The sequence below is a fragment of the Pleurodeles waltl genome, chromosome 6 (assembly GCF_031143425.1).
Source record: "Pleurodeles waltl isolate 20211129_DDA chromosome 6, aPleWal1.hap1.20221129, whole genome shotgun sequence".
NCBI lineage: Eukaryota > Metazoa > Chordata > Amphibia > Caudata > Salamandridae > Pleurodeles > Pleurodeles waltl.
Window position 1 is genome coordinate 1,509,930,220 of NC_090445.1, and position 15,842 is coordinate 1,509,946,061.

Below are 15,842 nucleotides of genomic sequence, written 5' to 3' on the forward strand. Positions count from 1 at the left end.
GGCGGTTTCCACCAGCTGGCTTGGAAGTTCAGCAACCTGTTGCACCCTCTATACCATCTACTCCTGTTCATCCAGGAATCCCATGTACTGCCACAGACACCGATTTCCATTTCTATGCAGGATATGTCCTCTTCTGAGGATGATGATGACAGAGAGGAAGGAGAATTACTGGACGCAATAACAGAATGGGATGACTATCAAATTCCTACTCCGTCCTCTCCCTCACCGGTTCCTGTAGATTCCCCTCCGGGTGACATCAGGGGGTTTTCACAACCTGCTTGAAAGAGCTGCTAAAAGATTTGAGTTGCTCAGGCCCACAAAGCAGATGGACTGCTTTATGTATGATTTTAAGGAGCCTTTTCAAAAGAGTGTTAAATCTATGCAGATTGTGGACTATATCTGGAATGAGGACATTAAAGTTATGAAGAACCCAGCCACGGTCACCCCGGTTCTACCTCCCCTTGACAAAAAGTATAAGGCACCTGAAGACTCTCCGGCCTGCCTCACAGGCCATCCCAGACCCGGCCCAGTTATTGCACAGGTGGCACAACGCAGATCAAGGAACCCTTCAGCACCAATCTCTGCCCCACCTGACAAAGAGGGTAGGAGATTAGACAATATAGGAAAACGCTTTTCATTAATGGCTTCGCTAATTAGAAGAGCTTCTAACTCTCTGGCTATCTTAGGCAGATAAGATAGACAGATATGGGCTGACATTGCGCCCTATTTGGATCAACTGCCTGAAGACTCTAAATTGGAAGCCAAGAAAATCTTGCAGGAAGGGGAGAGGTCTTCTGCAGAAATCTTAGACTGCGCTATGGATATCGCCACCAAGGCTTTCCGTCAGATGGCAGGTTCTGCTGTCCTCAGAAGGCAAGGTTGGCTTCGAGCGACTTCATTTAGACCCGAGGTCCAAAACAAGATCCTTGACCTCCCTTTTGATGGTGAAGCCCTTTTCAGGAATGTTCTGCTTTCCCACTTATCTCCTATCGGAGCTTACAGAACCTCTCTGGAATGCACTTCTGAGTTCAAAGAAGACATTTATTGTTATTAATTCCCCACCCACAAGTTCCTGAGAGACGAAATTATTAGATTGGAAGCACACATTCAAAAGTAGTCGCAGCAATGAAAGCAAAATATATCACAGTACTTCTCAGTTGCAATGTACACAGCAAATATATAACATAACTGCAAAGCAAAGCATAAAAGTAAAATTCATCACCGTATGGGCAAGGCGGTAGGGCCTAAACTCAGCTTCATCTTTCTGGGGTCTGCAAGTTGATGACTCCGGTCAACTGCGAGAAAGAGATTTTCTACCCAAACGGGAGACTGGCAACTGACGTCTAGCTCCAGCCTGAAGTCAAGCAGATTCAAATCTAACTCACTGTAGCCCAGAGTCGTCCTTAAAAGCAAACTCAGTGTGAGAGCCGAATTACCTTGGAGAGGGGCCAGTTCTCCTGAGCAAATTCGCTCTCAGACTGGATTGCGAGGTAAACACAAAATCTACGTGCTCTTATCAGCTAAGGTCTGGTGTGAAGAAAACAGCTTGGTCCATCTTGTGGAAAAACACAGCTTGGAAAAACAAAGACATCTGTAATGTCTCAACTGCAATGTCTAACCCTACGTTAAAGCCAATAGGCAGCTAACCTAAATATCAAATGTAATGTCTAATGTCATGTCAAAGCCAATAGGCAGCTAAACTGAATACAGAATGTAATGTCTAATGTCATGTCAAAGCCAATAGGCAGCTAAACTGAATACAGAATGAAATGGCTAATGCCATGTCAAAGCCAATAGGCAGCTGAGCTGAATACAACATGTAATGGCTAATGCCATGTCAAAGCCAATAGGCGGCTAAACTGAACAAAACATATAGGGGGTCATTCTGACCCCGGCCGGCGGCGAAAGCCGCCGGCCTGGCTGGGCCCGCCAGAATACCGCTGCGCGGTCAAAAGACCGCCGCGGGTATTCTGGGTTTCCCGCTGGGCTGGCGGGCGACCGCCAGAAGGCCGCCCGCCAGCCCAGCGGGAAATACCCTTCCATGAGGATGCCGGCTCCGAATGGAGCCGGCGGAGTGGAAGGGGTGCGACGGGTGCAGTTGCACCCGTCGCGATTTTCAGTGTCTGCATGGCAGACACTGAAAATCTTGGTGGGGCCCTGTTACGGGGCCCCCTGCAGTGCCCATGCCATTGGCATGGGCACTGCAGGGGCCCCACGACACCCCATACCGCCATCCTGTGCCTGGCAGCCAAAACCGCCAGGAACAGGATGGCGGTATGGGGGTCGGAATCCCCATGGCGGCGCAGCAAGCTGCGCCACCATGGAGGATTCCCCAGGGCAGCGGAAAACCGGCGGTACACCGCCGGTTTTCCGTTTCTGACCGCCGCTGTACCGCCGCGGTCAGAATGCCCAAGGGAGCACCGCCAGCCTGTTGGCGGTGCTCCCGCGGTCGTTGGCCCTGGCGGATTTTACCGCCAGGGTCAGAATGACCCCCATAATGTGCTACTGGTGAACATTGAGCAACTAATATGCGCAGTGGTGAAACACAAAGTCATTGGTCAAACACAATTAATAGCATCACAGGGAAGCACATTGACGATGCGCTTCAGTCAATCAAGACTGACACGGCTAGGTCCCTGGCACCCTGCAGTTTAAAAGGCAGCCCTTCCGAGGAACTCTAGGCTGTGGCAACTCATCTTATATACCAGGTTTTCAGCAGTATAGGTATCCTTCTGTCTCTGCGACACCCCATTCTTTCATCCTCAATTCAAACAGAGGATGCCTCAACAGGCAACTTATTCGAGAGCTTCCCAAAGAGGAAAGGCTCTGGCTACGAACCTTCACTTGTGTTCAAGACTAGGGGGAAGGATTTCCCTCTACTTCCACAATTGGCAGAAAATAACATCAGACCAATGAGTCCTAAATCTCATACAGTTTGGCCATACCCTGGAGTTCTTGCACTACCCTCCTATGAAGCCTCCCCTTCCTCGAAAGGTGAAGCATTTGCATCTGCTGAAGCAGGAGGTCAAGTCCATGCTTCTCAAGGGAGCTATAGAAAGGGTTTCACATCGAGAAAGAGGAAAGGATTTCTACTCCCGATTCCTCTTAGTCCAAAAGAAACAAAAAAGTTGGTGTCCAGTTTTAGACCTCAGGGATCTCAACACTTATCTCAAAAAACAATCATTCCGTATGATCACCCTATCAGACATTCTGTCCCTTCTAAATTCGGGGGATTTCATGGCCACCCTCGATTTGCAGGACGCATACTTCATTATCCCTATTCAACCCTCCCACAGAAGATATCTCAGATTTGCAGTAGCCGGAGACCATTTCCAGTTCAAAGTCTTGCCCTTCTGCCTGAAATCGCCTCCCAGGATCTTCACCAAGTGCTTGGCTCCAGTGGCAGCTTTCCTCAGGAGACATAACCATCAAGTCTTCCCGTATCAGGAAGTTGGCTGGTCAAGGCCAGATCCAGATCTCAGGCGCAGAAGTCCACGAGAGCTTGTATCGAGCTGTTCACGAGCCTGGGCCTAACGGTCGATCGTGAAAAATCAGCATTCCAGCCCTTAAGGAGAATAACTTTTCTAGGGGCGGTACTGGACACTTCCACCAACAATGCAGCCCCTACAGAGGACAGATGGAGAAAGCTCATCTCCCTCGCTAAGCGTTTACAAAAAAGAAAGTACGTTTCAGTTTGCCTCTTCAAGTCCCTGTTAGGGATGATGTCCTCCTGCATTCCTCTGGTGCCTTTCTGTCGTCTAAGAATGCGATCCCTTCAGGAGCAGTTAGATCTTTAATGGGCACAATCCATGGGATCTTTCGATGATATCATCAGGATAACAAAGCCCATGATACTCTGTTTAGCTTGGTGGACTCAGGACTCTCACTTAGCAAAGGGGATTTCTTTTCTTCCCCAACAAGCACCTTGGGTGATAACTACAGACGCTTCTCTCAAAGGATGGGGTGCTTTCCTCCAGCACCTGCAAGTAAGAGGCAAATGGAAGCGACATCAGAAAGTCTTTCTCATCAATTACCTCGAATTGAAGGCTGTTCGACTAGCGCTTTGCGCTTTTCTTCCAAAAATAAGAGGTTCCTCGGTTCTCATCCGGGCGAACAACACAATAACAATGCATTACATCAACAAGCAGGGAGGAACCAGGTCTCTGCTCTTATCGAGAGAATCTCTGCGCATTTGGGAATGGTCTATCAGCCACAAAGTAAACCTTCGAGCGGAATATGTCCCAGGCATACAGAACATCATTGCGGATTCTCTGAGCAGATCACGGTCGTCCAGCCACGAGTGGGAATTGGACCAGGGAGTCTTGAATCAGGTCTTCGCCCGATGGGGGAAACCGAACCTGGATCTCTTCGCCACCCCGCAGAATGCAAAATGCCATTTCTTCGCAAGTCGGGATCCACATCGGGGCGCTTGGGGGAATGCGTTTTCCATGGCATGGTCAGGAATTTATGCCTTAGCTTTTCCTCCCATTCCCCTGATTCCAAGAGTTCTGGCGACGATCAAGATCGAACGCTGCAAGCTCATTCTGATTGCTCCGGCATGGCCTCGTCAGTTTTGGTATACGGAACTCCTTCACCTCTTGCAGAGCCGCAGCATCCCTCTACCAGTTATGCCCTCCCTGCCTACGATGAATGAGGGCCAAGTTCTCCACCCGGATCCGGCTTCACTTCACTTGGCACCCTGGCTCCTGAACACCATGAGTTTGCGCATCTAGATATACCATTGGATTGCAGGGCCATTCTTGCCAGAGCTGTAGCTGAGAGTACCAACAAATGTTATCATCTAAAGTGGAAGAGAGTCTCAGGTTCAGGTGCATCCCTTTTCTTCATCACCGCAGCAGATACTACTTTATCTTCTGCTCCTAGCCAGATCAGGTTTGGCGATTTCTTCGATTAAGGTTCACCTGGCAGCAATTTCCCGTTCTAGGCATACGAAGAACGAGCCTCCTCTTTGGTCAGTGAGAGTCATAAAACTGTTTCTTAAGGGTCTATTCAGGTCCTTCCCTCCGGTGCGGCCTCCACCTCCTTCATGGCACCTTAATTTGGTCTTGTCTCAATTAATGAAACCACAGTTTGAGCCAATCCACAAGGCAAATATAAAGTTCCTATCCTGGAAAGTCTCTCTTCTGCTCGCTCTCACCTCAGCTAGAAGAGTAGGCGAAATACAGGTATTCACTATCCAGGATCCTTTCTTGCGAATCAAAAGGGATAGAGTAATTTTGCAAACAAATCCAAAATTCATACCTAAGGTCCAGTCCGATTTTCATATAAATCAACCAGTGATACTGAAAACATACTTTCCTAATCCATCAACGCCAGCAGAGCAGGATCTACATTCTTTAGATGTTCAGAGGTGCCTGAAGTTTTACCTGGACAGAACTAAACAGTTTAGACAATATAACCAGCTTTTTGTGGTTTTCAGTGCTCCGCGTAAGGGACAAGCTTTATCTAAACAACGAATTGCGAGGTGGATAGCCTCTGCTATTAACTATTGTCATACAGCTGCAGGAAAGCCTTTGCAGAATCCACCTCGTGCACATTCTACAAGAAGAATGGCTGCATCCATGGCACTTTTTGCAGGAGTGCCCATTCAGGACATCTGCGGAGCAGCCACATGGAAGTCTGTGCATACTTTCGCAAGACATTACTGTTTGGAGGAAACTCAGCAAGGAGATATGGCGGTAGGACAAGCGGTGTTGCGACATCTTTTCCAGTAACGGTGAGCTATTGTAAGTTCTTTATTCCTTTTTTCCCGCCAGCCCAGTCTAATTTGCGCACATTGCATACGTTTGTTTCTTCCTTTACGGCTCTCATATTCATAGTTTTGCCTGCTTAAGGTAACGTCCTATTATCTTACTTATTGTTTACCTAATATGCTATTCTTTCTTACGTAATCTTTTCCTTTAAGATTTTGCTGATATATATATGTTCCAAGGTGTATAGATATAGTTTTATATATATATTTTATATATATATATACATTTGTGTATACATGTATCAATAACTATACATATGGATTAATGTTATACAATGTGCTTCATTACTGCTTGCTATTCTGATTCAAGCATGTGAATCTATGAAAGTTCCAATACTGGAGTAAGAAAATAAGTTACTTACCTGTAACTGTAGTTCTCCAGTATTGGAATCTTTCATAGATTCACATGCAACCTTCCCTCCTCCCCTGGGAAGCTCACCTTCTCCTGTCTTCTTCAGATACTCTTATACTGGTGCTTGAGAAAATCTGAGGGAAGGGAGCTCCTCTCAGGACGGTTCTAGAGGAAGGGGAAGCCTGATTGGCTTGGCCTTGCTTCGGACCTTTTGCTCATAATGATGAGGATAGGCTACTAAAGTGAAGGCCTTAGGCCTTTTTTCTTTGCAGTAGCCTGTATGTATAGCTGTTTTGATGTACCTGGGGCTCCCATCTCGACGACGGGGAATGATTCAAGCATGTGAATCTATGAAAGATTCCAATACTGGAGAACTACAGTTACAGGTAAGTAACTTATTTTCTTCTGAGCTCCACATTTGATGCAATAGCCAGCGTAATGGTTAATAACGCGAGATAGAGGATGTCATGTTTATGCTACTCAACTGCTGCTCAACTTTTTTATTCCCAAACAGGACAGAAACCTGTACTAAGATCGTCATTTTACTCTCCTTATTTTCAAACGTGTATAGGCTTCACCACTTATCTTCATTATGGTTCACCTTTCAGTTTAGTGTGTCAATGTTGAATGACCAATGAACTATTCTTCATTCCACAGGTACTCAGAATTATAGTGGTTTAAGTGTATTCAGCGTGACTCCAATAGAGGGAGCCATTGATCCAGGGAAAAGCCAAGAATTGACTGTCACTTTTAGCCCAGACCACGAAAGCTTGTACTATTCAGACTGCCTCCTTGTTGAGCTCGTTAGCAAGGTAAGACTATGATATCCTCAGCTTGTTCGCCAGACGTGTACTGTGCCTTTGATTTATTTCGTCATATACCGCCACATAGCCTCTTTAGTTTTCTTGTCCTTGAAAGTGATTTAATGTGCTCGTTACCTGGTGCAGGCCCTGGCGGCCCTCGCAGAGCAGAACAAGTGTTTAAGGCAGGGCACATCACAGGTGTGCTGCCGGTGCTCCACTTAAATAACAAGGCTGGGCTAACGAAGATGGGTCTCTGCACATTGATGTATTTTTTTACTTAGTATATTTTTTATACACATTCAACTATTTTACCACATTTTTTTTTTCTAAGGAGTGTTAATGTTTGTCGAGTAGCAGTTAGATGTGAACATTGCAATTTGAAAAGGGATTTCCGCCCTGTTACCCACTGGGTTGTTGAATACATGATAAAAGTCAGAATTTACATTTTATTTTGCATTTCACAGGTCTGCCAAGTGGTGCAATGACATATGATTTCATGGAACAAGTCCTGACCTTTCAGAAAATAGAATGCTGCATGGTGGGACTCGTAGTTTTGCTTTTAACTCTGTCATTATGGGCTCAATACCCTATGAGGCAAAGTGGCTTTTGGGTAACATGCTAGAAGTCACTGAAAGTGTTATTGATGACATGGAGCCACTTGTTTGCTAAGTTTTTACATTTTACAGAGTCGTCTAGTCCATATCAAAAACTTTTGTTGCACACGTAAAATCAAAAGCAAGTTCTGCTCAGATATTATGTGAAATCTCACTCTTTTTTTCCAATACATGAATTAAAACAAGCATTGGCAATCGGGATTAGTGTTGTAGAATGTTTTATACAAAGATTCACACACAAAAAAATTGGTAGCTGCCAGTGGCAGCTAGTGACATTTGATAGTGGTGGGGCGTAAAAGGTGGATATGACTTTAATGTAGCAAGCAAGCTTAATGGGTAAACAAGGGTTCCAGGGGAAGTCCTCCTCCTGGAAATAAAAATTGAAAAAAGATTAGCAAATTGTGTGTTTCAAAGCAAATGAATTTAGTAAGAATGCAAGGTTTATAAATAAACTCATTAAAAACGGCCACATATCTTACTGCATTCATATGTTCAACCGTTACTGTAATGTGCAAATTGTACAGTGCAGCAATAGCAGTTTCAGGCCCTTAAAATGTGTGCTTGCCTAGTGTCTTGCACTGCACATGGCATCGACTTTGGAAGAAAATGCTCTAACCAAGCTTCAGGAAGCACCCACAGATGCTGGCTGCAATCCGTCACATAGAAATATGTGTAGACAGGTTTTTAAGTAGGATGAAAAAAGTGGAGACTCTCTGAGAACCTAAAATAAATTTCTGTGATTCCCATAGTGTGCCTCCCGACCAGTATTTTGGTTTCTCGATGAGACGGCATTGCATTCAGATATACAACACTACAATTGACATTCAGCTAAAACCTGCCAGTACAATTTGCTTTGTCAGAGGTTGTTAGGTGTTTAAGATCAATGAGGAACAGCAATGATTTGTTATAAATAATTAACATTGGAAATCTTTCAATTCTGAAATTGTGCGACTGTGAATTAAATTATTGAGCCCTGTGGAAGCTTATTGGCCTTCAGTTATGTGTTCTTTATGTTAGATATGTATGCTGTTTTTCTCAGCACATCTCGTCCATCTGCTCATCTTCAACTTCGTCTCCTACCTCTTAAGCACCCTCTTTTTCACTCTCCCCGTAATTGACTTCCTCGCATCTCCCTTACTTCACCTTCTCCCAACATACACTGCACTCACTCACATTTAAGCACTTTATTTTCTCTTAGGTTTGCCTGGTAAAAATGTTGACAACTGTGTGTATACCGTCCACATACATTTACACAGACTTTCCGTTGCAACTGGGATACATGACCATTGTCTTGGGTGCTCTGCAGAGGCCAACCCACCAACAGGCACTTTGGTTTGCCTTCAGCATCAGCCTCAGAGCTCTCAATCAAAGCCCCTTATAAACACCTGGCGTGACTCAAAGTATGTACTATACAAGAGTAATAAATGGATGAAAAAATATAGACACATAACATGATGAAATAGCTAACACTCTTGGGGAATGCAAGATTAAGAAAACCATGAAATAAAAAAGGAACAAAATCGCTGACATGCATTACCTTAATGTTTTAATATTCATTATTCGTAAATCAATCCATGTTTTTAGCATTAATGTTAAGGGCATGAAAGTAAGGCTAGTTTTAACGCCATACAGCATGTATCTGTCTTTACTATAAACACATATTCTGTCTGTGCGATTGCTTGGAATACTTGGATCAACTTTGCAAGGGAGCAAAAACCCTGCTTGTCTTTTGGATCAATTTTGCTTGGGACAAATACAGCAGCTCCACTTCTAAAGGGGCTAGCGACCTGTTACTAGGGCCTGGGGTGTCACAGTCGGGGAGGTTAGCATGACCAGGGGCCTCAGCACAATATACTTAACACAAGATTAGAATCAGAACACTTGCCATTACCGAGGACAAGGCATCAAATGTCAGATCTGTGAAAGCATAACCACTGACCTGAGTATTCCAGTCAGCAGGAGCAATGGAGAGATGACAGTCCTCTGACCACTTCACTTTGTATTCTCCACGGGAGACAAATAAGAACTGCCACCCCAAGGTGAATACACAGGGGAAAAGGGGAGTGGATAAAATATTGAAGAAGAGTTGCAAATAAAAAAACCTTTGTGGCTGAGTCTTCACCTGAGGAAATGGTCGTCAGCGTGTCTTGAAAGGGCACCCAAGGTGTGTGCAACCTGCAGGTAGGTTAGACGAAAGATGCAATTATAATGAACCAGTTCCTTCCTCCTGCTTACCACATGTCATAATCCTCCCACCACCAATACTTTGAAAGTTGCCATGGGTATTACAAACACAAATGTCATGGAATGCCAAAGGGAAAAATTAGAGTAGAAGGATAAGTGCCCCCCTTCCGGAGTGCTTGTCACTTACAGAGCGTTGCTCCGGACTGACGGGCTTGGAATGTATCCACAGGAGCTGGCTGGAAACACACTAGCTGGCACACCCCACAGAGAAGAAAAGGAGGTACTCACAGGACAGGTAAAAAGTGGACAACAGCTGTAGGCTTGGGAGTCCAGAAGATTTAGCCTATGATAAAGTTAAGTACTCATCCAGCCCAAATATGGCGTCCTGTGAGTACCTCCTTATCTTCATGATTAACTGCCTCACAAGTAACACTGGGGATCGCAATCCCAGTTGAATGTGGCGGTTCATTTTGGAATTACTTTTCCCATTCCCAGCCTTCACTTTAGACAACCATCCCCAAGGTCACCCTGTGTCCTGATGAGACCCTTGTATCCTTGGTGGGGTCGAAACGCCTTTGACATTTTAAAAGACAGATCCTGATATTGTTTATCCCACAAGGGTAATCCCCCTGTGGATCTACCTGTCTAGCTATCAGCTGTGGCTGTCTTTCTTCGTGTACCAATACACCAATGACTGTGTCTAAAACAGAGATCCCAATTATTAAATTTGGATGTTTTGTCACTTATGGTGCAGTATTTCACTTTCTTAGTTTTGCCACCAATATATTCTGTGTGTTTTTTTTGTTTTGGTAATAAAGGTATTACTTGGGCCTACAAGACAAGTTCAGGTACAAGTTGTAATTTACATTTTGGATATATGCCAGACAGATTTTTAAACTGTCTCTAGGTTTGAAATTATGATTGTTGCTTTTTGTGATTCATTCAAATGCAGTACTTCCTGCCTGATTACGAATTGGTGATAAGTGAGTTTCACGTAAATGCATGTTTAATGTCTTAGCAAGTCAGTACAAGGCACATATTAGGCTTCTTTATAATACAATAGAATATCTTTCTGGGACCTGCTTTCTGGTTCTTCTTTCACCCATGATAGACAGTCAATATTCTGGGTTTGTGTTTGAAGGGACTATGAAAAATTGCCCGACATCACCGAGGCCACTTCGTACTCATGAAAGCAGTGTTGAATAAAATCAAGGAAATTTCACCTGTAAAAGGTATGAGGTCTTCTCTGGGACAGTCTAATTGGGATAAGGCATTCACTTTCCCGATTTGTGGTCCAGCACAATATTTGATCACAAAATCGTAATCTGAGAAAAACAGGGACCATCGGAGTTGTCTAGGTGTGAGAGCTCTAGCCATCTTCAAAAATAGTAAATTACGGTGGTCTGTATAGATTTCTATAGTATGCCATGCTCCCATCAAGTAGTGCCTCCACTCTTCACAAGCCTGCTTGATGACTAACCATTCTTTATCAGTAATATTCTAGTTCACTTCACAGGAGGTTAGTTTCTTGCAGTAGTATGCATCGGGGCGCAGCTGCCATGTCTCTGGATTACATTGAGAAGAAGTCCTGCTAGTGCATACTGAGAGGCATCAGTTTCCAACACGAATGGCAAGTGTACATCACGGTGTCTTAAAACGGTAGCCCTGTTAAACCTTTCATTGAGTTCCTGGAATGTTTATTCAGTTTCTTTCGTCCACACAAAGTGAGTGCCTTTTCTCAGTAAGGGTCTCTTTGGTTGGATGACACAAGAGAAGTCCTTCATGAATTTTCTGTAGAAGTTAGCAAACCCCAAGAAGCTGTGTAATGATTTGATGTTTGTAAGGGATCTCCACTGAGTGATGGTGGTTACTTTTCAATTGTGCATTTGTAGTCCTCCTGAATTGATGATATAGCCAAATATTTCGATTTCAGATGCATGGATCTGGCACTTTTCTAGTTTAGCATATAAATTGTGTGTTTTCAATCTCTCCAGTACTTCTTTAACATGCGTTGTGTGTTCCTGTGGAGTAGGTGAATAGATGAGAATGTTGTCTGTGTAGACAATGCAGAATGTATCTACATACCCACGTAGTACCTCATCTATAAAGGATTGGAAAGCTGTAGGAGCATTACACACCCCAAAAGGCATCACCTGGTACTCAAATAGCCCAAATTTTGTCCTGAAAGTAGTTTTCCACTCATTCCCCTTTCTTGCCCGTAGAAAGTGATATGCCCCTCTCAGGTCCAATTTTGTGAAGATTATAGCACCTTTGAGCTGGTCCAACAACACCGGGATGAGGGGTAATGGGTAACGATTCTTAATAGTCACCCTCTTGATGGCCCTATAATCTATGAAATACCGCATGTCTCCTTCCGTCTTGGGTATGAAGAAAAGAGGAGATGAGACAGGCAAGCAAGAGGGGCATATGAACCCAGAGTGGAGGTTCTTGATGTATTCATGCAGATGTTGCATTTCTGGTTCTGTTAGGGCGGAAATACAGCTGGATGGAATAGCCACACCAGGTCATCCGGCAGTCATACTCTCTGTTAGGGGGGAGTTGACTGGCCTTATATTTGTCAGTACCGCTCGATAAGGATGTATAATCGGTAGGCAGTGTTACTGTACAGCAAACCTGAGATTCCGAGCTACTGTGGGTGGGATATTTTGCTGGATTTTCTGACGCTTGTAGTCAAAAGGTATGCTGTGTCGTGCAATCTCCTTGACAGACAAATCCATAGATACAGAAAGAGCAGCCCAGTGTACATTAGAGTCATGTAAGGGAAGCCAAGATATCCCCAGGGTCAACTGAAAATGTGGAGCATCAATAGGATTAAGCTGAATGGGTTCTCTCGTAGGGGATTTCCATGTATAGTCATAAGCACTGAATAGTTCCGCGCGCCTGCGGGGACCCCGGAGCACTGTTGTGTAGTATATTCTTAAGTGCAATCATCAGCTCCTTGAGAAAAAAGGTCTGTGAAAAACACTTAAGAATAACAATGTGCAGCCTATGTGAACAACTACACAGACCAAATTGTTAGAAGAAAAAACAGTTGTAGTGTAAATTCACGTTTAAACCTCTATTTATTCTATAAATACATAAATAAATACATTCTCATATTTTATTTACACCTCTCATGAGAATAAAACAATGTAGGGCAGTGTAGCCCATAGGCTGCCATTATACAGAATGAAAATAGAGCTGTGCCTTTAAGAAAGTAAAGTCTTCCTGTTTCCCATCATGCACAGCAAAAGGCAGTTGCCTCAGTTCTTTTTTCCGGCTCCTTTCTGACAGGACCCTGAAGCATTGAGCTCTACCTCACAAAATCCTTTGTGACAGAAATTCATTTAAAATCTTTTGAATTTCATTTTCACTCGACGTTTTTAACATTGAGTGATAATTTTCTGCTTTTTTCTGTTAGATTCTGACAGAATTTTGAGTTTTTTCTACTTCAGAAATGCCTTCACTGTTTGACAAATGTCCTTCTTGTGGCAGAAAAAAGGCCAAAACAGATCCACATCGGGTCTGCATAATTTGTCTTCCATCCAGCCACAAACCGGAGTCGTGTGACATCTGCAAAACCTTCTCCAGAAGGACCCTTCGTGACAGGGAGAAGATCCGACTCCAGGCGAAAGAGGACAGGGTGAAAAGTGGTCATTCTACCACAGAGCGAGGAGAAGGTCAGTCTTCTACCAGGGCTCACACTGGTTCCTCTATAACTCCGACCAGACCGGCTCAAAAACGGCACAGGTCTCCGACGACGTCGAGGGCGTCGACGTCGAGGCAAGGAACGGCGCCAACATGCTCGCCGTCGAGGAGTGGTTCGCCGGCGAGAAAGAGACATCGCTCGCCGTCGACGACGATTTCGCCGTCGAGACGGCGTGGACTTTCGCCGTCGAGATCTGGGTCACCGTCGACACGGCGAGGACGTTCCACGTCGAGGAGATCTGAATCCGGTTCGCCGTCGAAACGGCGAGATCGATCAACGTCGAGGGCTGATCGACGTCGTAGACGTTCACCGTCATCACGGCGACGTCGAGGGTCGTCGTCGAGAGATTCTCAACGGCGAGAAGAATCGACGGCGAAGGGCACTCGCCGTCACCGTACTTCGACGTCGAGGAGTGTGTCGACGTCGAGACAATCAAAAAGACCTAGGAGGGTTTATACAACCTCAGAATCCTCGGCTTCACTCATCCTCCTTCCAGCGTCTCCACAACTCTCTCCTCGACAATCACCATTGCCACAGACGCCGGTAACACCTACGGCACCTCTTCCGGCTCCGCCTTCAGAGTCTGTTTTGAGGACTCCAACGCGGTCTGTAAGACGTTCGGGACATTCCTCTAGACGCTCTTCTTCCTCTCGGCACCGTCATGACTCACAGAGATCTCAGCATTCACATCACAGGCGTTCTTCTTCGTCTACACGGGACTACTCTCCAACCCTATCGGACTCACCGTCCCCGAGAGTGTCCCCCTTAGATGATGTGAATACGTTCCAGGAGGTCTTAGTACGAGGGGCAACCAAGCTGAACATCCCGCTGGCGGTACCTGCCCCATCGACGTCAGTGATCTTCGAGACCTTGCATCACAGGACATCTTCCAGACCTTTGCTTCCACTGGTTCCAGGTCTCCTTGAACCAGCAATGGATATTTTCCTTGCACCGGCCGCAACAAAGTCTGCTCCTTCCAGACTTATTAAAAAATATCGTCCACCAGAACAAGATCCTCTATTCTTGAGGTCGGACCCAGTTCCTGATTCGGTGGTCATAGTAGCGGCAAAGAAACTGCATTCAACCTCACCATCTTCTTCTTCGCCTCCAGATAAAGAGAGCAGAAAGATAGATGCTGCAGGGCGAAAAGTATGCTCTACTGCAGCCGTCACGATGAAGGCAGCCAGCGCTACTGCGTTATTAGGGCGGTACGACCGTGCCCTCTGGGACTCTTTAATGCAGTTTGCGGAACATCTTCCTAAGGATAAAAGGGAAGATTTCCTGGAGGTCGTGGGCGAGGGAGCCATGGTGTCTAACCAAATTATAAGTGCTGCAGCTGACTCTTCGGTGCTATCCGCACACAATTATGCACACGGGATAGCGCTCAGAAGGCATGCATGGTTGAGACTTACATCACTCAAACCTGAAGCGCAGCAGAGAATACAAAACCTGCCTTTCTCGGGCTCCACCTTGTTCGGTTCTCATGCCGATGACGAGATGGCTAGAATGAAAGCTGAACTAGATACCTTGAAAGCGGTAGGCATGGAAAGACCGAAAGAGCAAAGAAAGGTTTTCCGGCCATATCAACGACGACTTTTCACCCACCGGTATCAGTCGCCACACTGGATGTCTTCGCGCCCCCAGCAGCAGCAACAACAGCAGTATCAAAGGGGTTTCTCTACTCAGCGAAGGTCGACAAGGGGTCGTTCAACACCTCAAACTCAGGCAACTCGACAGGCTCCCACGTCTAAGCCCTGAATCTTTGCTTCCCCCTCCTCCGTTATCCACTCCGGTAGGGGGAAGTATCTCAAATCATCTGGACGAGTGGCTACGCATCACAACAGACGCCTGGGTATTGAATATTGTGAGACATGGTTACGCTCTCAGATTCACCAGTTCTCCACCATCTGTTCCACCCAAAACAGCCAACCGCCATCTCGAAGCTCTACAGTTAGAGGTCAATATCCTATTGCAAAAAAGAGCCATAGAACCCGTTCCCATCAGCCAACAAGGGAAGGGGATTTATTCGAGATATTTCCTTGTACCGAAAAAAGACAAACAAGAGTTTCGTCCCATCTTAGATCTGAGGACAGCAAACAAATGGATTCGCAAAGAAAAATTCAGGATGTTAGCCTTACACCAAATTTATCCACATCTACGTCAGGGCGACTGGCTATGTGCGATAGATCTTTGCGACGCTTACTTTCATATCCCAGTAACCAAGAAACATCGAAAATTCCTAAGGTTCACCGTCGGAAAACGCCATTACCAATTTGCAGTTCTACCTTTCGGCCTAAAATCAGCGCCAAGAACTTTTTCCAAATGCATGGCGGTAGTAGCCGCCCACTTGAGGAAACAGCGAATATTCGTCTACCCCTATCTAGACGATTGGCTCATAAAGGCCTCC

General features: G+C 45.3%; 1 protein-coding gene across 2 annotated transcripts in view; it reads left to right on the top strand.

The window, feature by feature from the left end:
• CFAP74 (cilia and flagella associated protein 74) overlaps positions 1-15,842 on the top strand; it is a 978,701-nt gene that overhangs the window by 752,252 nt on the left and 210,607 nt on the right. For both annotated transcript variants that reach the window (XM_069241006.1, XM_069241005.1), the window contains exon 36: positions 6,783-6,937. In XM_069241006.1, the coding sequence (XP_069097107.1) occupies positions 6,783-6,937 (155 nt within the window). The remainder of the gene's footprint in view (positions 1-6,782; positions 6,938-15,842) is intronic.